The sequence below is a fragment of the Dipteris shenzhenensis genome, chromosome 13, assembly GCF_047967505.1.
Source record: "Dipteris shenzhenensis isolate YYH24624 ecotype China chromosome 13, Dip_SZ_1.0, whole genome shotgun sequence".
Classification (NCBI taxonomy): domain Eukaryota; kingdom Viridiplantae; phylum Streptophyta; class Polypodiopsida; order Gleicheniales; family Dipteridaceae; genus Dipteris; species Dipteris shenzhenensis.
In genome coordinates this window covers 22,728,856-22,754,429 of record NC_141608.1, presented here as the reverse complement: position 1 = coordinate 22,754,429, position 25,574 = coordinate 22,728,856, and the positions used below count along the sequence as shown (strand labels likewise).

General features: G+C 48.7%; 1 protein-coding gene across 1 annotated transcript in view; it reads right to left on the bottom strand.

Moving 5' to 3' along the window:
• Positions 1–25,574, bottom strand: part of ALDH5F1 (aldehyde dehydrogenase 5F1) — a 266,167-nt gene that overhangs the window by 31,432 nt on the left and 209,161 nt on the right. The window contains exon 18 of the mRNA XM_087383488.1: positions 14,395–14,501. Within this exon, the coding sequence (XP_087239614.1) occupies positions 14,395–14,501 (107 nt within the window). The remainder of the gene's footprint in view (positions 1–14,394; positions 14,502–25,574) is intronic.

The following is a 25,574-nucleotide window of genomic DNA, read 5'->3' as shown; positions in this document are numbered from 1 at the left end:
CGACTAGCACGAGGGGAAAGCGGCTCCTGCTGGAAGAGGGTCCTGTAGAAGTCAGTGGCCAACCCCAGGACCTCCCCCGGATCCGTAACGATGTGACCATCCGCTGTCCTGAGACTCCGAAGCTGATCACCTGCAGCTCTCTGGCCATGCGTCCTGCAGAACTCCCTGCACATCCGGTCACCCTTCCGGGCCCAGAAGGAGAGAGAGGCATGATAGGAAAACTCTGAGCGACGCTGGAGTGTCTTCTCCAGGAGGGCTCTGGCTCGAAGGGCCTGGATCCGAAGCTCCTCCGAGCCCGGGGAAGCCTGCTGGAGTCGCTGAATGGAGGCGAGGTCCCCTCCGAAGAGCTCTCTCTCTGCCCCACCAATCCTGCCGAACCTGTAGGACTGCTAGCTGGCAGATCTGGCTGGACTCCTGCAGAGCCTGCGCAACTGAGTCCACCAGATCCACGCACTCCCCCCAGTCTCTGTCCCAAAGACTGCAAATACTGCTGCGCACGTCCACCCTCGAGAAAATGGAGTCGGGAATCCTGCATGACCGGGGGAGAAGGGTCTGGGCTGCCGAATCTAATGAAAGGAGCACAGGCGCATGGTCGGAAAGTGTCGTCCCTGGAACTATACCCGCCTGACCGCCTCTGCTGATGGCCCAATCACTGACATAAAATCTATCAAGCCTCTCCAGGAGTCTGCCTCCTTCCCTGCGGAAGCCCCAAGAGAAGTCCAGGCTCCCGTGCCAACGCCGGAAGGACGGATCTCTCCAACTGTCCCTCCCTCCTGTCGCGAAGATGAAAGAGTCCCAAGCTGACTGCTCTGCCTGAGCCATACCTGTGAACTCCGGACCTCTGCCCTGCTGGTCCTCCAAGGTCTCCAGGTTGTTGAAGTCACCTCCAACAATCCAGGAATCCATGTCTGGAAGAATCCCTGTAAGTGTCCTCCAGAAGGTGGCTCTGCATCGGAGGTCTGTGGGAGCATAAATGTTGAGGATTCCAATTTTGGATCCCTCCAAATCCAGGCCTACCCAAAGGGCTCGGCCTGGGATCAACGTGCCATGACCGAAAACTCCCTGGGCTAACTGCTCGCACACGGAGGTACAGACACCCCCACTCCTCCCCTGTGCGCCGATCGATGGCTCCCAGTATGTGTAGGAACGTCCAGGGAGAACCTTCCCGCAGCTACGGGAATGAGCCGCAGAAAGCTTGTGCTCCTGGAGCAGAAGTACATCCAAACGACCAATCACTGCAGGCTGAAGTTCCTGTCACAAAATAAGCTTCCTGGGACCACGGGTGCCAAAAGAGTGAAACCCGTTCACATTCCACGATACGAGGTGTAGGCTCATGGAGAGGGATGGGGGGCTGCGAACAACTGTCTGCCCGCGGTCGAAGTCGATGAAGAATCAGACAAGTCGGAATGGAGGCGCTGCCGCTTATGAGAAGGTTTGGAGGGGGAGACGGGGTCGTCCTGCCCGTTCTTCAACACCTTCAGCAAAGGCGAGAGGCCTTTGGTGCCATGAACAAATGCTTTCTCGAGCCAGCTCGAGATCTCTGAAGTGGTCATCCCATAGAAGGTTCGGAGTTTCTGATGGGACCAAGCTCTGACATCCTGGGGGAGAGGCCATGACAGGGGAGGTCTGAGGATCACAATCAGTCGGAAGCGTTTGGCGGCGCAACGCCACCGCAGGCGCACATCGCCCTCGGACCACTGAGTCTCGAGAAGCTGCCCACCGGACGGGCCTATCCAGGAGCAAACCTGGGCGTGTGTTTGCTCTCTGAGAGCCTCCCAAACCGAGTCGTCTGTCCAGGTCTCGGTGCCATCGCTGAGGAACGTGAAGGCGAAGCTAGGGCCATCCCTAGGGGCCAAGGCGACAATCTTCCCATCCGCCCCTTTGCGGAGCAGGAAGATACTGATGTCGAGACAAGCCGAGAAGGTCCCAAGGTCGGCCACATCCAAGTAGTCCCAGGGGCCAGATCTGTAAAAGTCTCGAGGAAGCTCTCTCTCCTGAAGCTGAGACCCATCAGAGTTTGCCACTGAGGGGCTAGCGGCCACTGCTCCAGTGGTGGTGTAGACTCCGGGTGTCCTGCCAGCGGGGGGGGAGGGGGAGGAGGCTGAGGGGTAGGCGACTCGGACTCCACGGAGGCGACTGGCGGAGAAGGTGGAGGAGACGGAGCGGGGGCTGCCCTCGGCTGGGAAGCCGACGGTGCAGCTAACTCTGTAGGAGGGGGGGGATGGGGATGCATCTGGAACTGGGGCTGAGAGGGAGGAGGAGAAGACTGAGGAAGAAGAGGCGGGGGCTGAAGCTGCGGGTCGGGCGAAGGGGGGGGAACCTGGGAAAGGGGTTGGGACTGAGTGGAAAGGGACGGGGAGCGGGAGAGAGGGGGGTCTGAGGCTGTGAAGGGCGGGCTGCCGTCGAAGAAGAAGCTCTCCCAGGTCCCTGGGGCGGCTGCCTGTCCGGTCTTTGGGGTGCTGCTGCAGGAAGGGTAACCTCTGCCTCCTTGCCTTTATCCAAAATCTTCTTGTTCTTTCCTCTTTTCCTTCTAACCTCGGTCCAACCACCCACTAACTCTGGACCGGGCTCCGACTGCCTCGGCTCCTCCTGACGTGGCTGTCCGGGGGGCGGAGGGGGCGGGGGCGGGGGGGGGGTCGAGATGAGCTGGCGAAACGTGGACAAGCAGCCGCCAAGTGCCCAAAGCCGTGGCACCTCAGGCACTGACCTGGCTGTCCGGTGACTATCATGCTCTGGGTGATGCTGCCGGCATCTGTCACAATCTCGATCACTGCAGGGAGAGTCGCAGGATCTGCCACAGCCACACGGACTCGGGGGGCTCCTGCCGTGGTCACCGCGTCGGCGAAAGTGTCGTGCATAACCCAGCCAAAGTGGGAGCCCAAGTCCCTGACAATCGGCCGCAGCTCAGCAGCAAGACCTGGAAAAACTAGTGTCACTGGGTGGCGAGGTATACGGAACCGAACATCAAAATCTGCTGCGCTGAATCCACGGTACCACGGGACTATCATGATAATCTTTCCATCCACCGATGTGGGAGAACCGGCAATCAGGTTGCTCGCAGCTTTCTCATTGGAGAGTTTGAGCCAGAAGATGCCCCTTCCCATAAGGGCCACCTCCTCAATATGGCCATCCTCTAGCAGGAGAGTGGACTGGAGCCAGTCCCTGATGGCTGATCTGGAGGGAGAGTGTCCAATGACTCTACCATAAACAGAGGTACGGGCAAAGTCAATGGCAACCTCCTGAACACGAGATGATTGTTGCTCTGTCAGGATAACGCGGTAGGCATCTGGAGAGGGAGGGTCCGACTGGGCCTCCGGATCCGGGCAGGGGGCCGCCATACCGCCAAGACTAACTGCAAGCTTCCGATGAGGAACAGGCTGCCACCCAAAAAAGGGGGGGGCGAAGCGGAAGGGTGGAGCCTGGGTGTGGAGAGGACGGTTGCGGAGGCGGAGGGTGGAGGCGGGGTGGAGGAGTGAAGCGGAAGAGCGGGCGAGGCGAAGTGAGGGGGCGGGGGGGGCGGGGCGAGGGGCGGGGTGAAGAGTGCGGGGTGCGGGAAAGGCGGGGGGCGCAGAAGGGCAGGGGGGGCGGGGTTGGTGTGGCGGGGGAGGAGGGGTGAAGCGGGGGGCGGGGGGAGCGGAATGGAGGCGGGGGGGGGCGGGTGAAGCGAGGGGGGTCGGGCGGGAGAGGCGGAGCGGCGAGAGGGGGGGGGGTGAGGTGAAGCGAGGGGGGGGGTGGGGTGAGACGAGGGAAGGGGGTGGGAGTGGAGGCGAGGGCGGCGATGGAGAGGCGAGGTGGAGAGGCAATGGAGAGGCGAGATGGAGAGGCGAGGGGCGGCGATGGAGAGGCGGCGGGTGAGGGGGAGGGCGGGCGGGGGACGAGGGCGGAGAGGCAGGGGGCGGGGGTGGTCGCGGCGAGGGGGGGAGCTAGGGAGGAGAGGTAGAGCTAGCGGTGGGGGGGGGAGGGAAGCTCGCAGGAGCGCGTGTGTGTGAAAAATGTCATGCCATGTATTGCTGCAGGGAGTCCTGTTTATTATATAAACTGCTGTAGCAACTGCTTCAGCCCAATAATAATCTGGTAGATCTTTTTCATTTAGCATAGCCCGAGATACCTCTTCAATATGCATGATTTTCCTTTCTGCAATTCCATTTTGCTGTGGGGTATGACTGCATGAATATTGCTGCTTTATACCATGCTCCTGCAAGAACCTTGCAAACTCATTTGAGAGGTACTCTCCCCCTCCATCTGACCTTAGGCATTTTATTTGCAGGCCTGTTTCTTTTTCAACCATAGCTTTGAAAGCTTTGAAGTGCCCAAACACTTCACTTTTCTTTTTCATAAAATACACCCAAAGTTTTCTGCTGAAGTCATCAATAAATGTGACAAAATAGTGACAGCCACCAATAGATGCAGCTTTAGTAGTCCACACATCAGAGTGGATTAATTCCAATGGCTTTTTACTCTCTTGAACATGCCTAGGAAAAGGTTTCCTTGCCTGTTTCCCAAATTGACAGGCTTCACAAACCTTATGCATTTCTGCAACCTTGAATTTAGCCAATCCTGCAACAATATTTTGCGCTTGCATTGATTTAAGTCGCTGTATATTAACATGACCAATGCATTTGTGCCAGATATCAAGATCTGCAACTACACCGGTCCCATGTGCAAACATTGCTGCACTCAATTCAGGCATGTCCGCATCCAACGTAAACATCCTGCCCTTCTTCTTTCCTTTTGCTATCAAGCGACCATTATTTTTCATATCCTCAACAAAGCATCCATGAGGATTAAATCTGACCTGCAAGCCCTGCTCAACCATCTGACCAACAGAAACCAGGTTCTTGGTGATGTTCGGGACATGAAATACATCAGACAAGTATTTCTTTTTCCCATCCTGCATAGACAAAGGAATTTTGCCAATCTGCACAATAGGATGTGCAGTATCATCACCAGTCTCCACAAATCCTGGTTTTTCCATTTTCCTTGCATCCTGCATCCATTTAGCATGACCTGTCATGTGGTTTGACGCACCTGAGTCAACATACCACACATCATTGCTTTCTTCTGCACTTGTCACAGAATTTGTCATATGCTGCACCATAAACAAATGCTCATTTCTGTCATCACCCTGTCTACTAGAGGATGCATAATTGCCTTGCTGCAATTTTCCATTCATAATGTCATTCTGCTTTTTGTAGCAGTCTTTAGCCATATGCCCCATTTTACCACAGTAGTAGCATTCAACATTGCTGTTTGCATTTTGGCCTCTCTGCCATCCACCACGACCTCTTTGGCTCCCCTTGCCTCTAGAGTTACCACGTCCTCCTGCATAGGACTGGTTTTCTTGCATTTGCTGCATATTCTGATTTCTACCACGGCCTGCAGATCGGCCTCCTCTACCTCTGCCTCTACCTCTGCCAGCATTTGAGTAGAAGACAGTGTCTTTTGAAGTTCCTGCTGAAGAAGATGCACCACCATTTCTCTGCTCTTCAGAAATTAGAAGAGCAATCAACTCCTCAAAATCAGGAAATTTTTCACGGACGGCAATGGATGTCCGGAACTGTGCATAATCCTTTCCTAGACCATTCAAGGTCACAGAAACTAAATCATCATCATCCACTGGCGACCCAATGGAAGCAAGTGCATCCGCAATTTTCTTCACCTTCATGTGGTAGTCATTGATGCTCATATTTTCTCTCTGCACATTGTGCAGCTCCTGCTTGAGCTGCATTTTCCTGGCTTGCGTATTTGTGCTGTACATTTTTGCCAAAGTATCCCATGCCTCCTTTGGCGTACTTGCATCCTGAATATGCACAATCATGGAGTCCGAAATACTGATAGACAGCCAGTACATAACTTTCCTGGCTCTCTCATGCCATCCTTTGAATGCCTACATTTCCTGTTGATTGGGAACATTAGGAAGAACAGGTTCTTCTTCATTTCCTGTAATGAACTCCCAATAGCCTTTTCCCATCAAGAAATTCGTCATTCTAAACTTCCATGCCTGGAAGTTGTTCTTGTCAAGCTTTTCAGTGACAATCTGTGAAAGAGAATCAGATGCCATTACAGAACACTGCAAAATATTCTGTCACTGCAAAAAACACAGCTTTTGCCTCACACGGGCAGATCTGCAAAACTGACGAAAGTGGTATTTCACCACACAGTCACTTCCTAGTCACGATTTTGCATCAACAGGCAACAAGCATGAATCTACAACTCCCAATGTCTCTGCGCACAGGCATACGATGCAATTTCTGCGGCAACTTTTCACCGACCTGCAGAACAGTGGTCGCACAGCAAAAACAGGGCCTTTTTCTGAGTGCTTGCGGAGAACTTCCGCCTCCAAAACGGGCCTCGAAATGACCTCGAATCAGAAAAATAAAGTCACCGCAGCATATAATGCCGTCTCGCCACACCACGAAGGGCGTCTCAATCTGAGACAGTGCACTCTTGCACTTCCGGCTGTGCTACCTGCAGAGATTTGCTCCCAAACTCGAAAAAGGAAAGCAACACTGGTCCTCTTACCAGGACACTACGAACTTGGTTTGCTTTCTTGAGCTCCTTACCACGAACAAGGCTCTGATACCATGTGAAGATAGTGGGAGAGAGGGAAGGAGTCTCACTTGAGGCTCTCTCACAATCACAATGGGGGAATACACACAAAAGTTGAGGCTGAAAACAGTTTTCCTCTTCTTAGTTGTGTAAGCCAAAAGAACTCAAGTACAAAGAAATAGAAGAACTCTATATGTGGGTCTCAAACCAAACTCAACTAACTAAGGTGGCATACTAACTGAGCCACGAACTAGTGTAGATAAGGATAGCTGTCATCCAGCTATTATTCGTGGGCGGTGTACCAACCGCATCTGTAGCTAACAAGTCGGTGACATAAATGCACAACGGTCACCCTGGCATATCGCGAGTAGAGCTCGATATCTCAACAAAGTGTCTATTGACTCTGCCACCCATTTGAATCCAAAACGACTCCCGTGCATGAAAGGCATACTCTGCTCTCTGATCAAGCAAAACCTACTGATGAGCCCTTGCTGCAACAAGGCGCTCCTGAATCCAAGCATCTGAAGGCCGTTTCTGCTCTTCCCTCTGCAAAACTGCAAACTGCTGGCGAACAACAATCTCATGTCTGAGAATATCTCGTCTCCTGGTACGAGGAACTGAGAGGTAGAAGTCGCTAATACCAGAAAGGGCAACAGCTACCTGTGATGACAATGGCTGCCCACCCTGGACATGAGAAACCCATATCTACAGGGCTGCCTCTGTAAGGTCCTCCTCTGTGTACAAGGCATCTGGAATCCTGATGCTAGCAGATTGGCCTCTCAAGTGAGGCTCTGAGATAGCCAGCACAACAGGAAAGTGGTCTGAAGTGGAAATTCCAAGAGCAATGCATACCCATCCACCTTTCTCAAGTGCCCAATCATCTACATAGAATCTGTCAATGCGTGCATGAATAGGCATCTGCTGCCTCCTGTTCGACCAAGAGAACAGGAGGGACTGTGGCTGAATAAGAAAGGCATCGTCCAACCAAGTATCTCTGCCATAGTAGTGAAAAAGGAAGGCATCACAAGCTGCTCTCTCCAAAAAGTGAAGTCCTCCTTCTCTACCCCCTTTTTTGTCGACGGTAATCAACCATGTTAAAGTCACCTCCAATCACCCATGAATCCGCAATGGGGGCCCAGGAGAGCAGATCCTTCCACATAAAGACACGTTCCCCTCTAATGTTGGAGGCATACAGGTTAAGGAAACCAACCTTACACCCTCCAATCAGGAGAATAATCCACTGAGCTCTAGAGGGAATAATGACTCCATGTCCAACAACCAAGGGGAGAACCGACTGCGAAACTCAAATAGAAGTGCCCCCCCTGGTGCCCAAGGCAGGCGACCAAAAAGTATGACCAGAAAGCAGTTTGCCAGACTTAGAGCAATCACTGGCATCCAACTTGTGTTCCTGGATAAAAAGGATATCAATAGCACCTCCAGTGACACCTGGATGAAGCTGATTCCGAATCAGCTGCCTACGGCGACGATGTGAAACTCCGCCTAGGCCCTGTATGTTCCAGCTGACTATCCTCATCGACAGGAGGATGCTGGATGGAAAGGCTTACCTGACCTAGTAGAGGAGACTAGCTTTCCCTGGGCCGAAACACTCCTGCTGAGGGCAGGAAACTCGACAGGTGAAAGGATCCCTACACCTGCTGAGGGGGAGGCCTTGTCAAAAGGAATCCCAATGACCGGGACCCCTAAGGTGGAGGGCACAAACTCCACCTCATCCATGAAAGTTGCCGAATCAGCCAGTGTCGAAAAAGAGTTCCTGAGAAGCAAGTCTGGCCGAGGAGTGCGAAGAAGACCTGCACTCATGGAGAAAGGAGGGGAAGGACCTGCCAGGCCTCTATCAGCAGATCTGGAGCTGGGAGCTGAGGAGGCCTGTGGTTGGGCTGAAGAAGGATCTGTAGTCCTCATTTGTGCAAACACTCCCTCAGCTGTGGCATGAACAGTCTGAGGGGGAGAAGTATCGGTAGCCCCCTCGTGATCAGAAACGGAAATGACTAGGGCTGGTTCATCTCCCCTCCTGATGTGGAACTGTAGTATCTAGGGCTGCAAGAGTATCCACCTCTGGAGTCTGAATGGCATCTGTCTGAACCGGATCAAGGGTCTCCTCCTAAGGTAAAGGAGCCACTCTGACCTCTCTCCAACGTGGTACTGGGAGTGCTGCAGGCTTTGGGCGCCCTGCTACCCCTGGTGGTCCTGGGGTGCGCGAAGCAAGGCGCCCTGCTCCTCTTGGTAGTCCTGGAGTGCGTGGTACAGGCTGCAGGGGAGGTGCAGACGGGGTAGTACGTGAAGGAGCCGCAAAATAGAAATCCTCCTCAAACCCAAAGCCAGGGGATTAGCTTTGAGAACAAGGGCTGTGGACTCCTGGGAGTCGAAAATCACTTGGAAGAATCCACGTCCCAGAAGTCGAATATCCCTGAGGTGTGGGGTGAGATCTCCTGGTAACGGCGCCAGCATCCAGTCTCTAGCCTGTGATCTGGAAGGATGTGACCCAAAGATGCGGGTGAAAAGTGATGTGGAGCCCTCTAATTCCATATCTTTCTTGAGCTGCTACAACTCGTCTTCTGAAAAAATGACGGTTCTCGTGGCCGGTGGAAGTGGACGTAGATTGACTGAATGGGGATCCATTCACCAATCGAAGTGAAAAGGCCGATTCCAACACTGTTAAAGCTCCGTCCGTGAAACTACTGCCCAGGATGCCCTGAAACGGGCGTAGGAAGGAGGAGAAAAGGAGAGGGTAGGAGAGAGGGGGAGGGACGGAGAGAAGAAGCGGAGGGGATAGGATAGAAGGGAGAGGGCTGACGGGGAAGGAGAGGGTAGGCGACGGAGAGGAAAAGAAGGGGGGGGTTAGGAGGGAGGGAGGGGGTGGGTTAAGAGGGAGGAAGGGGGCTGAAGGCGGGGAGGGAGAAGGTGGGCGGGGGAGAGGAAGGGAGGGGGCAGGATAGGAAGGGAGGGGGTGGGGTGGTTAGAGGAAGGGTGGGGGAAGGGGTGTGGGAGCGAGGCGGCGGGGGAGGGAAGGGAGGAGGGGGGGGAAAGAGGAGGCGGGGGGAAAAGGGGGAGGGGGGGGGGGGAGGAGGAGAAGGGGAGGGGAGGGAGGAGGGGGGGGAAAGAGGAGGCGGGGGGGAAGGGGGGGGGGGGGGGGGGGGGAGGGGAGGGGGCGGGTGGGGCAGCTCGAGGGAGGTCTTATCTTGGTTTCCACACCTCGATAAATTTGTCATTGAGGGGGGACACCAATCCTCTCTCTTTTCATGAGCTGGTAGGACTTCTGTTATAGGAAGAGCAGTCAAGAAGAAACATAGCAACACGGGCTGGCGAGCATGCGATGCTTTCTAAGTTCCAGCCCAAAGGAAAAGGGCAACAAAAGCAACATGCCAATCAGCCCACACATCAACATAAAGCGGGGGGAAGGGGGGGGGGGGGGGGGGGGGGGGGGGGGGGGGGGGGAGGGGAGGGGGCGGGTGGGGCAGCTCGAGGGAGGTCTTATCTTGGTTTCCACACCTCGATAAATTTGTCATTGAGGGGGGACACCGATCCTCTCTCTTTTCATGAGCTGGTAGGACTTCTGTTATAGGAAGAGCAGACAAGAAGAAACATAGCAACACGGGCTGGCGAGCATGCCATGCTTTCTAAGTTCCAGCCCAAAGGAAAAGGGCAACAAAAGCAACATGTCAATCAGCCCACACATCAGCATAAAGCTAATTCAGGACAACCCTCTTATAAGGCTAAAGGTGATGCAGATAAGCCTAAGAAGAAGGGTGTTTGTCACTATTGCAAGAAGCCAGTTCATTACATTGGTGAATGCAAGAAGCGCATAGCTAAAGAAAAGAAAAGGAATTGAGGTATGGCTGTCTCAGATGCATCAGCTCCTACTGCACATGATGGAGGAGATGTTACAGCCAACTTTGCGGAAGAGCACTATGCCCTTTTGTCTTGCATTTCAGATTTTTCAGTGGATAGTTCAACTACTAGTTCACTTGTGTTCACTTCTTGTTGTCTTGTGTTCACAAGTCTTCTCCATTCTTGTTCCTACACATTTTACCCAAAATACAGCCCTCACATACTTTGTTTGGAGGGGCCTCCAAACGAGATAAGGCATCAACCATATTAAGCTTCTGAAATAGCACAAGGCTGCCATAATTTACATGCCCAAACCTGGCTCTGATACCAAACCTTGGAAATGCAAGCGAGAGAATGCGAGAGAATGGAGTTGAAGCAAGCTGGAATGAAAATGCAGTAACACCAAAGAGCTACAAAGCTAGGGTAGTCATAGAGACAAAACCCTAGGATGGACCCTAATTGGGGTCAAAAGATGGGTGGTGATTAACACACCCACAAACTCAACCCTTAACTGAGATTAGGGGTAAAATATCTTAATAAAGGGAAAAAGTGCCCCTAGCCCCTTATTACATAGCATTGGCCAATGCCTTAGGAAATATAAATATTCTAACAGATGCAACAAGCATTTCTTCTCCATCATGAGCCTGAGACATGGCACAAAGGGCATCAAGTAGGTTCAAGATTCCTTCAAACCGATCCCCTCATACTTAGGGAGATTGCTACAGATTCTAACTCCTCGCTCTTTTCAGCTGAGACCGCCACCCTAGCCAGACATAAGACATAGAGCTTAGTGTAGAGTTTGAGAGCATATACCCAGCAAGATTGCAATGTGCACCTTGCCTTTAGGCAACTATCCAACTGATAATGGCATCATGCTTTCCCTCTTTCTCACACATTGGGATGCTTCAGGGGATTTTTCCAGAAGATTTGGAATCTAGTGTCATGTTGTCCTCTCTTTCAAATGGAACCATCCATCTCATCCCCATAGGGAGAGATACGACCCTCGTTTCTTAGTCGCTCCTCGGCATTGTCTTCCAAACTCTTGTTCGAGGTAGTGAATCTCAGACTCCAGCCACTCCCGACCTCATACATGAAACTCAAACTATTTGTGTAGGGCAGGAGCACCTTCGATAATATTTTCTCATTCTGGCAAGCAATTTAATTGGCCGAGGAAATCCATCAGCCCTTGTCCATTCTTTTACTTGACTTTGAGAAGCCATATGAGTGGACTGGAGTTTCTTGGAGGGAACCCTATGCAGCATGGGCATCTCTGATCAACGGATGCTAGGAGTTCCCCCACTTTATCACTCAGCTCAGAGCTAGATCCTCACTTAGAATGGCAAAGGAGACTAATTTCAGATCTATAGATCGATTTTCCACGGCTATCCACTCACTCCCTTTCTCTATCTTTCATCACTGAGGCTATGAGCCAATATCTACGTCTCGCAGACACAAGACTATTAGTCTTCGCCTTCCTATCCAAAATGGCCAAGTACTACTAGACAATGAGCTTGCAAACGACATAGATGTATTTTTGGAGGCCTCCCTCAAGAAATCATTGCTGCAGAGCCAATTTGGAGGATTTCTGTCTTGCACCAGGGCACTTATCACTGGCACAAATTCGTTTGATTCTGGGTTAGTGATGCAAACATACTAGGATGGGAGTCGGAGCTGAGCTTGGCTTCATCAGCCAATACCAGGTTGTCACATAGGCATGGGCATCACCCCCACCAAAATGGGGTACTAGTGTCAGGTACTTGGTGTGTCCGACAGTTTAGTCTTGGAGAATGTCAAGAGAAAGCTACTCTATTCGAGCTCCATCACCCTGGACTTAGCCTTCCGAGCTCTTGTGGTGAATTGGGTACTTTCTTCTGGTTGGTATATCACTTCATGCTGGTGCTTCTCACATTCTTGCATTTGACCAGCTTAGGAGGCTGGTATGGAACTTCCTTTGGTCCAGATCAAATGGGGCACACAACACAAGGATCAAAATGGCCTAGAGCACTCTAATCTTGCCGTTTATATCATGGGTCCTAACGTCCTCTGCAAAGCCTTGTTATACAAGCTGGTTCTTAGAGGACTTGTTCCAGCCAATGAGCCTTGGAAGGATTTTTTCATGAAGCAGATTTAGATGTGTACTCCCTATAGAGGTGGAGGTTCGAGGCTGAGTACTTGAGGATCTTCACAGATGCACAGATCAGACTTCCTTCATCGCCCTGCTTTGTGGAGGTTACTAGACCTTGGCACCAGATCAGATCAGCTCTCATTTGCATTCCTCCTGAGACTCAGGGAGAGGGGCAGATAATCCATCATGTGGAACGATCTTTTCTTAATGAATTAAGATGTCCACTTGTCTTTTCATGGTATATGCAATGGGTTACATGGAGAGAGGGCCTGCCTCCACTGTGGGAGCATGGAGACTCTTCAGGCAATAGGAGCGTCACAAATATCACTCAGGATTTGTGACCACTCACAGGCGGACACTATAGATTGACACGACTACTCCACTAAATCGGCTGCATGGAGCAGATGTTAGAAGGCGCCAGCAGGTCCACTAGCTTGGTGTGTTTTAATGCATAGGTGTTCCTGTGTATATTATTTAAATGCTATGGAGCAAGGGAGGAAGACTGTCCTATATGAGGTTCCAGAGGGTTGGAGATTCGTCAAACTTTCAGAGCAGATGCTGATTGAGGATGCTATACTTCACAAGATCAGAGTGATTGATTCCAACGAGATGGTGGGATAGAGTCTCACCCTTCACTCATCACAGGTCTCCATGGAATCTCTGGATTTTTGGTGGATGCCCCTCCTGCACCTTCCATGGGACACAGGAGAGTTGGGAGTGGACTGATGTGACTGCTCCCCATAGGACACTCTTTCTTTGATTATTCAGGAATGCTAGGCAAGGCGCTTGTCTGGTAGGGTTACAACTGGGAGTCTCTTGTGAATGATCCAATATTTGAGTGCCCACATTGTTTTCATCAAGGTCCAGTCTGGGCGTATCTCTGCAAAAACGAGCTCATAGTGGGCCAAGATTAAAAGTAAAACCCATCCAATGCCTTACGCCAGGCATCATCTGGTGGCATTGCAGGTGGTCAAAGCACAAATTGTCACGCTGAGAAGAGAGCGTGAATCCATTACCAGGTGACATGAGCTGCCTACTATCCCAATCCATCCCCCCCTCCCCCCTAGCTGGCGTATGAGAAAGAGGATCTCCACATTCATTTCTCTTTTAAGGGAAGAGCGCAGATGATGAATAAGCCACACAAGAATCTTGAAGTGTACATAGCTACTTCACTTCATGGTTATGCAGCAGGTGGTCAAAGCAAGATAAGGTACACATTTTCACGCTGAGCAGGAGAATGAATCCATTACCGGGTGACATGAGCTACCTACTATGAGAAAGTGAACCTTCCACATTCATTTGCTTTTAAGAAAAGAGGGCAGATGATGAAGATAAGGCAGAAGAATCTTGACGAGGACATACCTATACATACCTGCTTCACTTTATGGTGCCCAAAAAGAAAATCAACGAAATTAGGTTGGGGAAATAAAACTTTCATCCCTTTTTATCACGCATGAGGGTTGAATATTGAATATGCAAAAAAGCATAGGTACTTCTCTATATTCTACACGACATTCTCACAGTGATCGAGAAACTAAAATTAGCTGTGATAACAAGAAACATCCCAACATTGACCACAACTCGGTCGTGGACTTTTTAGAACTTATTGCAAAAGTTTTTTGACCTCTAGGAAAATTTCCGCCTGATAAAATTATCACATGTCCATGTAAGCTAAACAATGGAAGCACATCCAATGAAGCTGCAATAGTGTCTAACAAGAGATGGCAAGCAAAAGGATCCTGTCCTACAACACCTACTTTTGATCTGATATCTATGATCATCTGATAACATTTTGAGCGCATATTGTATCAAGGAACAAAAGAACATCTGTGCAGAGCTTAAATACAGTATATCTAATTGATTGTAACCTATACCTCAGTAGAAATGAGCCCTTCATTCAAACCAACCATTCCATATTCTAATGCTTCAGCAACACGCCAGCCTCTTGATAAGCTTTCGGTAAACAGGTACGAAGCTAAACCTGCAATACAAAGGAATTGTATTGAACTTCTGAACCCTCATTAAGATATCTCAAAGCTAATGGATTTGTCATATTATTAAGACGTTCAGATGAGCCCTCCTGTAATTCATTTAAGATATCTATAAGCCAACAAAAGTTTCACATGAGATTGCATCTCTCACACAAACTACCTGGTTTCTTATTTTCATCATACTACATTGCTAACCTTACCGTCTTGCGGAAGTAGAGGACACTGATCCCAAAAAGATATTCATTGTAAAGTGATACAGAGCTCCAAGAAATGGACACCAAGGTGGATGCCGAATGGGAAGCACATATAAAAGAAGCCAAAACATGGTCGGAGATAGTGAATGTTCACAAACCCCAGCGGGTCATCTAGGAGACCTCTGGAAAGGAAACAAGATGGAATAAATCTCCCAATCTCAAGCTGGTTGGTATTAAGGTGGAGAAATACAGCCCTTTCGGATGCAGCAAGAAACTTCATGCATGAGAACGCAAATTGAGGATGTATGGAGGGTGAAAATGCCACACAGTAGAGATATCTTATCAAGTTTAAAGGTGCACAAGTAAGATGGGTGTCTTGATCAAGAGGACTGTCTTAAAGGGGACACCAGCATACTAATGAGGATCTAACCCAAATACAAATAGAGTAAATAAAAGAAGGTATGAAGGTGGAGATGGAGGCCAGGAAAAGGGAAAATGGGCTGCTATAGGGACCGCAAGGTCATCATCCAGGACCAGGAAACCCCCCTCCCTTCAAAATAGGGGTATGCACCTTGTGGGACCATCAGTGCTATGGCTCTTTGCCAAGACTTTTCCAGGTAAAATTTTCGTAATCTATAGTGAGACACACCAGAGCTCTGAAAGGGGGCTACCCATGGCACATGGTACACGTGGCAGTCCACATATCAATCGAAGACCTGTCCAAGGTCAAAGAGAGACACATGCTGCCCACATGGAGGCAGCCACAGTGTAGTAATCTACGCCATGAAATCTCCTACCTTCCGGTCACAGATCTGTGACCTTAGTACATCCCCTTATGCTAGGAGTAGAGCATTCACACCTATCCTTTGATATGACACTCCCTCAACCCATACAAGACATATAGGACCACCCCCTCCACATACCACCGGTATCACTTTGATCACACCCTAGATCACATCTATGGTAGTTATCTCACCACTTTCCTAGAGCACATAGACGACGAGCCAAATATTGATGCCAAAGCCTCTGCATCAATTTCTCCTGATGTAATAGCCCATCAATCCTTCCCCTACACAGTCAAAACATAAGAAAGCCACCTGAAGGGTTAGTACCCCAAAATGGTTGGCACGATGATGAGTGCAAATTGCTTAGGCAATGCTAGCATTCCAAGACCAAACAAGACACCCGGACAAGGACCATACTGAGAATAGTGCCGACGTTTAGTGAAGTGCAAGAAATGACAGCTTCTTATCCATGAAGAACAAAAGCTCTTGAGTAGAGTATCTTGAAAGAAAAAAAGAAACAAGAGGCTTGTTAGACCGCAGTGCACTCCACACACAAGCATGAATGATGCACACACACAATAGAATCGCTGCACACTGAAATGCCAGCACTAGCTAGAATGAAAGCATACGACTGAAAATGCAGCAACTGAACTGCAAATGCACTATCAAATCCAAATCAAGCAAACCAGAGGAGGAGATGTGGAGGTGACGAGGGAAAAGCTTCCTGTGAAGCTTCCCAGGGGCTTCTCACAGAAGTATTCGCTTAAACCCCATGGTATGTGGCACATTGATATCGTGTATCCAACAAGGAGTACCAAACACACGCACTAGATGCAATACTTGCATGTCATTGGCTGCCCTACACTCAGTGAGATGGTGAGTGAACGTCTATGTGACATAGACCAATGGTGCGATGTGGCAACTATCCCCTTCATCCATGATGGATCTATGTGGGAGCTTGCCACATCATGTGGCCCCCTAAAAATCTCTAACCCTTGTCCATGTCATAAAGTCATGATGTCCTATCCTAGAACTTAATATCTACCTACCACTCTTTTTGAGCTTTTATTAATCCTAACACAAACTTATCCCAAGGGTAATTTAGTGAACTAAGTCCATAGTTTATCACTTTTTCCAATGCTCCCCCTTGATGAACAATGGATTAGGCTTCACATCCATCAAGTTGGAAAACTTCTCTTGCTTAATTCTAGCAAGGCCACCTCATCTTCCGTGGAATAGTAGATAAGCTCAATTTCATTGCTCACTATCTTTTCAAGTATAAAGTGATGTTGCACCTCAATGTGCTTTGTTCGAGTATGAAATACAGGATCCTTGACCGGTTTAATAGAGAATTAATTATTGGTTAGTAATGGAGTTAAATATTTTTGAATAAGTCTAGTATCATTGAAGGTCCTTCTCAAGCAAATAGCCTCAAATGCTGGATACAAGCAAGTTGCCTATATAAGCTGCAAGCTACTCCACGATTATGTTCATCATTTGACAATTTCTCAAGTGGATTCATTGGCGTATTGATCGGCTTATAATCCTCCATCCTAAGTTGTTTGAGGAATTCATTGGCATACTTGTTTTGGGATATAAACGTTTTATTATGTCTCTCTAGACCTCCATTCCCAAACTGTAATGCATATAGCAAAGTTCTTTGATATCAAAGGGTTTGTTGTTTAGGTCCTATTTGACCTATTTCATTACTAGTGGTGATGCAATGTCGTCAACATATAAGACAATAAGAACTTTGCCTTTGTTATCATGCCTTGTACACAAATTATAATTTGATGAACTCTTATTGAAGCCTTTGTATGCAAATCATAATCTGCTGAACTCTCATTGAAGCATGAAAATGTTCATCAATTTTTGAATACCAAGCACGAGGTACGCATTCAAACCATTCAAATCTTTTCATAGTTTGCAAACCTTTTGCTCTTGGTTGGTCCATATAGACTCTCTTTCAGACCATCGTTCAGAAAAGCAGTTTTAAGTTTTAACGTCCGTTTGATAAAGGGGCCAGCCATATTGAGTGGCAAAGGCTGCTATAAATATGATAGTCTTATGTTTGGCTAGTGGCGCAAAGGTCACTTTTCTACACTTACATCACTCTTCATTTTAATCTTGTAGACCATTTGTTGCCGATGGAATTCTTTCCTAGTGATAAATCTACTACTCCCAAGTTTTATTTTGTATGATACTATCATATTCCTGTTTCATGGCTTCTTGCCACTTGGAATTATCCTTGGCATCCTCATATCTTTCAAGCTCGGCTACATCTTTCATATGGTCATTAATGCATCACTCACATTGAGCCTATCGGGGTCCTTCGGATCTTTGTAAGTTTCCTCAAGTCTTCCTCAATAGTTGAGGGTCATCAATAACCTTACCTTCTTTGATGATTTCAAAAAACCCTTTCGATACAATCCTTGACTCTAGTTCACTCAAGTTCCAACCTAACAAATATTTGATAAAGGTTCTTTAGCAACAAGAAATGGATTCAAATCTCTCTTCTAACAACTGCTCAGTGATGGGATAGACCAATGTATCTTGTTGTGAAGTATAGCCAATTCCTCCTCCATCAAATATCACATCCTTGCTAGTGATGGTATTGTGTGCTCAAGGATTCCAAATCCTATAGGCCTTGTGATCATCACTATAGCCACAAATACAGCTTTAACTCATTTATTATCAAGTTTGCTTCTATTGGCATCAAGGATATAAACATAAGCTCTGCAACCAATAGCTGATCTATTCTAGGCTTGACTCCTATCAAGGCCTCTTCAGGAGTTTTGTTTAGTATGGCTTTCGTAGCACCCCGATTATGAAGGTACATAGCTATTTTATTTCTTCAGCCCAAAAGTAGTATGGTATATTATGAAATTTCAGCATACTCTTGTTCTACACCTAGAGTACAATTCATGCCCTCAACAACACCATTTTGTTGGGGAGTATGTGAAGTAGAGTGTTGTTTTTCAATGCCCTTCTCTTTACATAATTCAATAAATTCTATTGACTTATATTACCCCCCTTTACCTGATCTACGAGCCTGAACACACTTGCCAATTTGGTTTTCGACCATGGCAACGAATTCCTTAAAGTACTTAAGAGTCTCAAACTTCCCCTTTAGGAAGTACACCCGTCTTCTAGAATAGTTGTCTATGAATGTCCAGGAAGTAAACCTTACTCCTAATTTGACATTCAGAGGACCACATAAATCAAAATATATCAGTTTAAGATATCTTTCTTTCTTGAACTATCTTCAGAAACTTTGCCGGCCGTGCTTTCCATGATAGAACCTTTGCAAATCATCTTCTCTTAACGAAGATGAGGCGAGCCATTCACAAAACCTTTCTCGTCCATGAGGACTAGACCGGAGCGTGATAGAGCCCAGCCTGATAGAGCTCAGGCACACGCTATACCAGAGGACAGAGACCAGGAGGAGCACGAGGAGGTCAGAGCTCACACAGGACACATGCCTCCACCCTGTGGATGTACATATGAGATGGTTTGTAGACGCTGCAGGATCTTGTTACATAGGGGACGTACTCGCCGCTTCATCTCCAGACGATCCAGGATGATGGCAGCTTTTCGGAGGAGACTTACTCATGGAGATCTCGCCCCACCAGCCGCTCACCTCACCTTTGCTCAGATTTGTACTCTCATAGCAGGAGGCAGAGTCGATGGACAGGATTTCCAGTATTATTTTGGTTCTCAGACTCCGTGACACCTGGACTTGTATCTTTGCATTGGCATATTGTACTCATCCCCCCATTTTGCACCCAGGGGCAGTTTCCTTGCATCTAGTTTACTTTGTATTTAGGCTCAGATTTGACATTATGTACTTTCACTTGCATTGTATTGCGTAGCACTTAAATGATATTCGACGATGCCTCTTCTTTGTGGCACGTTGATTTTGTGCTATCTTGTATGCAGAGTTCTTGATGTCCCATGGGCCCATTTTGGCCTTTAGTGGACAATAATACACTTTCTTTCTTTCTTTCTTTCTCTCTCTCTCTCTCTCTCTCTCCGTTCGTCTGTTAGCTCTCCGCTCTTCCGTTCATCAACTTCTCCATTTGTCCGTACGTCAACTCTCCGCTAGTCCGTTCGTAGTCCGCTTGTATGTTCGTTGCAGCTTCCTACTTCTTGCTCATCGTCCGTTATTACTGCTTCTTGCTCATCGCCTCTGCACATTGACAAAACATTGAATGAAATCAAGAAACAAGGAGGGCGTATGCAAGAGGAATGGAGGAAGGATAAAAGCAAAAAAGATGAATGGGAGAAGGAGAAAGAAACGTGGGAAGTGGAAAAGACCAGCCTCAATGACAAAATGCAAGCCATGGGGACAGAATTACAGCAGCTGAAGGACATGCAAGGGACACCGGAAGGGACGTGCAATGCAATGGAAGTGCTGAAATCTGAGAATGAGAAGCTCAAGAAGGAGATGGCAACCCTACAAAAAACCTTACAAAGGGAAGCATGCTGAGTTCACACAGCAAATCACTAAAGGGAATGCAAATATGCTAGAATGGAAGAATGTGGTTAAGAAGGGTGCAGTAGCACCCAAGAAAGAGATCATCTCTAAAGCTCTGGAGGAAGAGAAAAGAAGGAACAGCAAGGCTTTAAATGTCTTAGTCAGAGGCTTAACAATTGGAGACACCTCCATGTCAAATGCCAAGATTTTGTTCACCAAAATAGGAGTCAACCTGACATGCAAGACAGCATGGAGGGTTGGTAAAGTTGAGGCCCCAACAAGACCCCTTGTAATGAAACTCCGAACAACTGTGAACAAGTCTACCCTCATGAGCATGAGGGCAACCTTGAAGGGGACTAGGATATACTTGGATGATGACCTCACACTGCTGCAACAGGAAAATCGGAGAGAGGGAATGGTTTGATTTATGGTAGCAAGTCCCACAAAGGGTGTTGATTGATTAAGACAGCAGGACGGTGGTCATGGAAGTCGAAATCCGCTAAGGAGTGTGTAACAACTCACCTGCCGAATCAACTAGCGCCGAAAATGGATGGCCTTGAATTGCGTGACCTATACCCAGCCATCGGGCCGAGTGCGAGGCCCCGCAGGTCATTAGAAAAAAAGGGAGCTCATTTTGGGGCCTTTTAGGGTTTTAAAAAATAGGCTCTCAACCAATCAGAAGAGGGCCAATGTAACGTTGGAAAAATACAAAAAACCATGTAAAAATGTAATAGAAGTCATATTCAAAATCTTTTTCTTTTATTATGTCTGACATATGCAATCTTCAAAAGATGATTTTCTGTGCAGTATTTGATGATTCTGGCATCACGCTGCGGAGCGGGCCAAAACCCCCAAATCGACCCTGGAGACACCGAAAACCGACGCTCAGAGGCCCGGAAAAGGGCCAACATGCCCGGAATTCCAACTGGCCAAATCGCGTTGGGGGATTTGCACAAAAACACGATTTGGCCAGTTGGAATTGTCCAACTGGCCAAATCGCGTTTTTGTGCAAATCCCCCAACGCGATTTGGCCAGTTGGAATTGTCCAACTGGCCAAATCGCGTTTTTGTGCAAATTCCCCATTCCGGGCATGTTGGTCCTTTTCCAGGCCTCCCATGTCCTCATGAAGGATATAAGTCTCGCATGAGCTGTCGAAAACGTGCCTGTACATCGCTCCCACTGACTCCTGAGAGTGAAGATAATCTCCACCCAAATGGAAGCGAGAGTACAAAAGAACATCGCGAACACCATATCCGCCATAGGGTAATGCTGGAAATCACCTCCCAGGCTGACCCTGCAGTTGAAGTAGGCAGGGAATCCTGAGCTGGTACAGGTACCAAAAGCAAATCCTGTGGCTCCATGATGTTGGCCTCTGTGGGACCCCGTCTCTGGCGACGCTGCATGAAGAAACCGTGGTCTCTTGGCTCTGACTCAAAGAGAGTAAAGGGTCCAGATCCTCTCCCCCAAAGGGCAGCGCCCCATGTCATCAGAAAGGACTCGGATGTAACATGTGAGAACAACCTGAAGATACCTGTCCAGACCACTCTAGAGCTGGGGCAGCTCCATAAAGAATGCTTGCTAGATTCCTCTGCAAGCTGACAACGCGTACACAAGGAGGGTCTACCCATCTGCTGAAGCCAAGTACCCACAGGTACGCCTCTATGTATAGTGAGCCAAAGAAAGTAGGAGACTTTCCTTGTTGTACTGATGCCCCAAAAGTGAGTCCAGTAGCTCAACAAGAGCTCTGTAGTAAGTCCCTGTGTGTGCCAATGCTGGGAGGCAGATGGTAGGTGATGAGAGTCTCTCTGCTGAAGCCTGTAACCTGCCCTCGTCGAGTACTGAAAAAAGGAAAGAGGACGATCGCCTGCCACCGGAGCAGGCCATGCCCACTCACCTGTGGGTCCCAGTCAAGCTCCGCAAGAGGTCCAAAGTCTCCATCTAGTATGCTCTGCAATGCTCAACCTAGAAGGATCTGTGGCCCATTCCTTACCCAGGCAACCAATGACCCTGACTCTCTGCTAAAGGAGCTCCTGCCGATCCAGGGGCTGAGTGGGATACAATCTGTGAGAGGAGTCCGCCTCAAAATAAATAAACGATGCCCGGTCCTAAACGAACTTCAAGGCATAGCCCAGCCTCACTAAAACAACCTGACCAAGTAGAGATGGGGTGAACATAGGCTGGATCTGTGAGTATATCCCTCCACTGCTGAGGAATAGCTCTCATGATCAGTAATCTAGTGGCAGCAATCTGTCCAAATGGCCCGTGTCTATCTTTGATCACCTCCTCTGACATCTCCACACCTCCCCTGAACCAATCTCCAACTGTCACAACCCCCTGAGCATGCCATCAGGCCAAGGGAGTCCTAAGTTCTGTACCAGGGGAAGATCCCTGATACCGAACCAGGGGGTTATGGTAAAGTGTCTGTCGGGCAATTTCCTCTCTGGAGGAGGGAACTGCTCTGATGACGTGCTGTCGAAAATGATCCCAGATCTGAATAAGCCTTTTTACCAGTGGTGAGGAAGGCTGAGAATGCTGGTCCGACATTTTTGTAGTAAGTATCCGTATTGTATGGCATTTCCCATATTTTGAATGCTACAAAAATAGGTAAATAGTGAATTTCTTAGAGGGCCCTAAAATGAGTTCCCTTCTTTCCTAATGAAATGGGTGGCCTACAGGGATGGAAAAGTGATTATCAGAGAGAGCGTAGACAGGGGAGAAAGGGAAGGAAGAGAAGAAGGAGAAATAGACAGCACATGACGGTGTCAGACACAGGGGAAGAGAGCACAAGGGGGTTTGAAAATGGCTGTTTGGAACTGCAATGGCAGCCTCCGACCCAGGAGGTTTCCTGAAGACATACACTCACAAGGACATAGTTTTCTATACCGAGACACACGAGAGCCCAGAGAGAGGGCTGCCCACCATGACAGGATACACATGGGAGTTTGCCCAGAGGAGGGAGCTATTGAGGAGGGATAGTGGAGTATGAGGCTCTGGGGGTGTGGCTGTCCTCTTCAAATCTGCTCTCAGGCCACTCCTTGCACAGCACATGACCGATCTTCATTGCAGTGTGCTACTTTCTCCGGATACATCATCCTATGCACGTGAGGTTGCCACAGAAGGGAACAGCCCGTATGAAAGTATACATGATGATATCACAGAGTTCTCTAGACAAGGTGACACCCTCCTCCTTGGTGATAGCAGAGTTAGATGTAGCTGAGCTCCGGATAATGAGACACTCAGCAAATGCTCCACACATGACAGGGTATGGGCGGCACCTACTTGTGCTGGGAGCAATACATGATCTAATCATATACAATGGCCTTCAGAGATGGCCACCATCCAGTGGACTAACTTGTTTCCCACATGGAGGGGGGACAAGCACAGTGGACTACCTGATGGGCTCCCTTGCCTTCACATCTCAGATTCATGACTGTGGTAGTACCCCACCCTCACTCGGTGCTGATCACTCATACCTGACATTCTGTATTTCCACTACTAGGACAGCCACAGAAAGAGTCCCCCATGCGCCTACTCGGACCCATGTTCACTTTGACCAGATTCTCAATCCAGTTTACGTGAGTCACTTAGCTTGAGAGCTTCCGACCCTACATGGAGAAGAGGTATATCTTGCTCAGGTTTCAGCCACTTTGGATTCAGTGGTATACGAGGCTGCCATCATATCTTTCCCTACGACTTGACCCACACATGCCCCGGTTGGGAAGATGCCTTAGAACCCCTGGCACGATGATGAATGTAAGGAGATAAGAGCTCACCTCACAAGTGAGCATGCCCTCGGATACCTGACCTCATCTGAGGTGCATCGCATCTCACGTCGGATGACACGACCTAAGAAGTGCACTTTTCTCATTCGCAGGATTGATGAAGTGGTTGGATCCTTTCGAGGGGGAGATCCGACTATCGGCTGGGGACTCCCATTAGAGGGGAAACGGCCCATTCCCATCATGGACCTAGAGATTTGGCACATATATGCATGTTCCTTATACGACATCCTAGGTCAGATGCCACTAGATATGTCCTCTATGTCCAGACCCACTACTTGTCACTTGTTCATTGCGCAGAACGTGAGGAATGCCCTCCTTCGTCTGCATAACTAGAGAGCACCAGACCATGAGGGGCTATGTAAAGAACACTTAGCACATGGACAGGAGGTCTTGGCCCCGATTCTACCACAACTGTTCAACCATGCAGTATGCCACGGTTTCCCACCTACTTGGAGCACTACCACCATTGTATTGATACATGAGGCGGGGGACCCCATGGATACTAGGAACTACCGCACTCTCACTCATGATTGGCCACACTCTAACTAATATTTATGGATCGTTACTGGAGAGGGCGATCAGTAGTTCTATAGAGGGCAGGCAGGCTTTCGGAGACAACACTCCACACTAAACCATATTTTTACCCTGAGAGCCATCATCGAGGAGGCGAAGTCGAGGCGCCACAAGGTCTACACTTGCTTCATGGACTTTTGGAAGACTTTTTGACACAGTCTCTTGCTCTCGCCTGATCAGGCGACTACAAGAGCTGTATCTCCCAGAGGTCATGATCTGAGGAGTGATGAGTCTATACGAGTTTGTCAGAGGGCGAGTCCGCGCTCCTGGGGGGCTATCAGATTGGGTTGAGAGCACCATAGGGATTAAGCAAGGTCGCCCCCTCTCACCGACTCTCTTTAGGCTATACATTGATGAGATCACATCCTTTGTTCATCGCCTAGAAGGAAAGGGCTCTCTATTGGTTGATTTGATGGTATAGATACTACTATATGCAGATGACATAGTCCTCATTTTGTCCTCAGCCGAGGGATTGCAAAAACAACTAGAGGCCTTGGTTCTGCAGAGAGACAAACCTGACAGTCAACCTTGGGAAAACCAAGGTTATGATCTTCAACACATCCCAAGCATTGCTTCATCGACATTGACATCGACATAGTTTCACTTACCGAGGGGAATTAGTGGTGGAGATAGTGCAATCCTACACTTACCTAGGAGCGGTATTCACGGGAACAGGCTTCACGATGACCCATGCCGCCAGAGCACAACTCACACGAGGGAATGCCCTGGCCCGATTAGAGAGACAATGCTTCCAGGTGCATTTCTAGGATCCACCGATGAAGGGCTAGCTTTTTGACACTCTCGTGAGACTGACTGCCATGTATGCAACACCTTTTTGGGGGAGTTTCCTTTCAGCTACTGAATGGAAGTTATTTGAGAGGCTACAGGTGATCATGGGATCTAGGATGATACGGAGTAAGCCTTCACTTCCCCATCAGATCATACAGGCAGAGTTCGCCCCATGATACCTCTCCAGGTGGACGCCCTCTTCCAGACCGTGACTTCTCTCCACAAAGTTGGGGCCCTACCTCAGTGGAGATTACCGAGATTGGCACTGGAGTCATCCCGACGACTAGCAGAAAGAAGATTTGATACAGCATGGTATGCACAGTCCACATGGTTTGATAGCCACAATATCCATATGTATAGGCTCCCCCCCCTTTTAGTACAGCATGGATGCACCACTGGAGCTCATTCCAGGGAGGGGAATTAGGAGTTCCCCACCAAGACCCAGTTCTATCTTGACCACTTT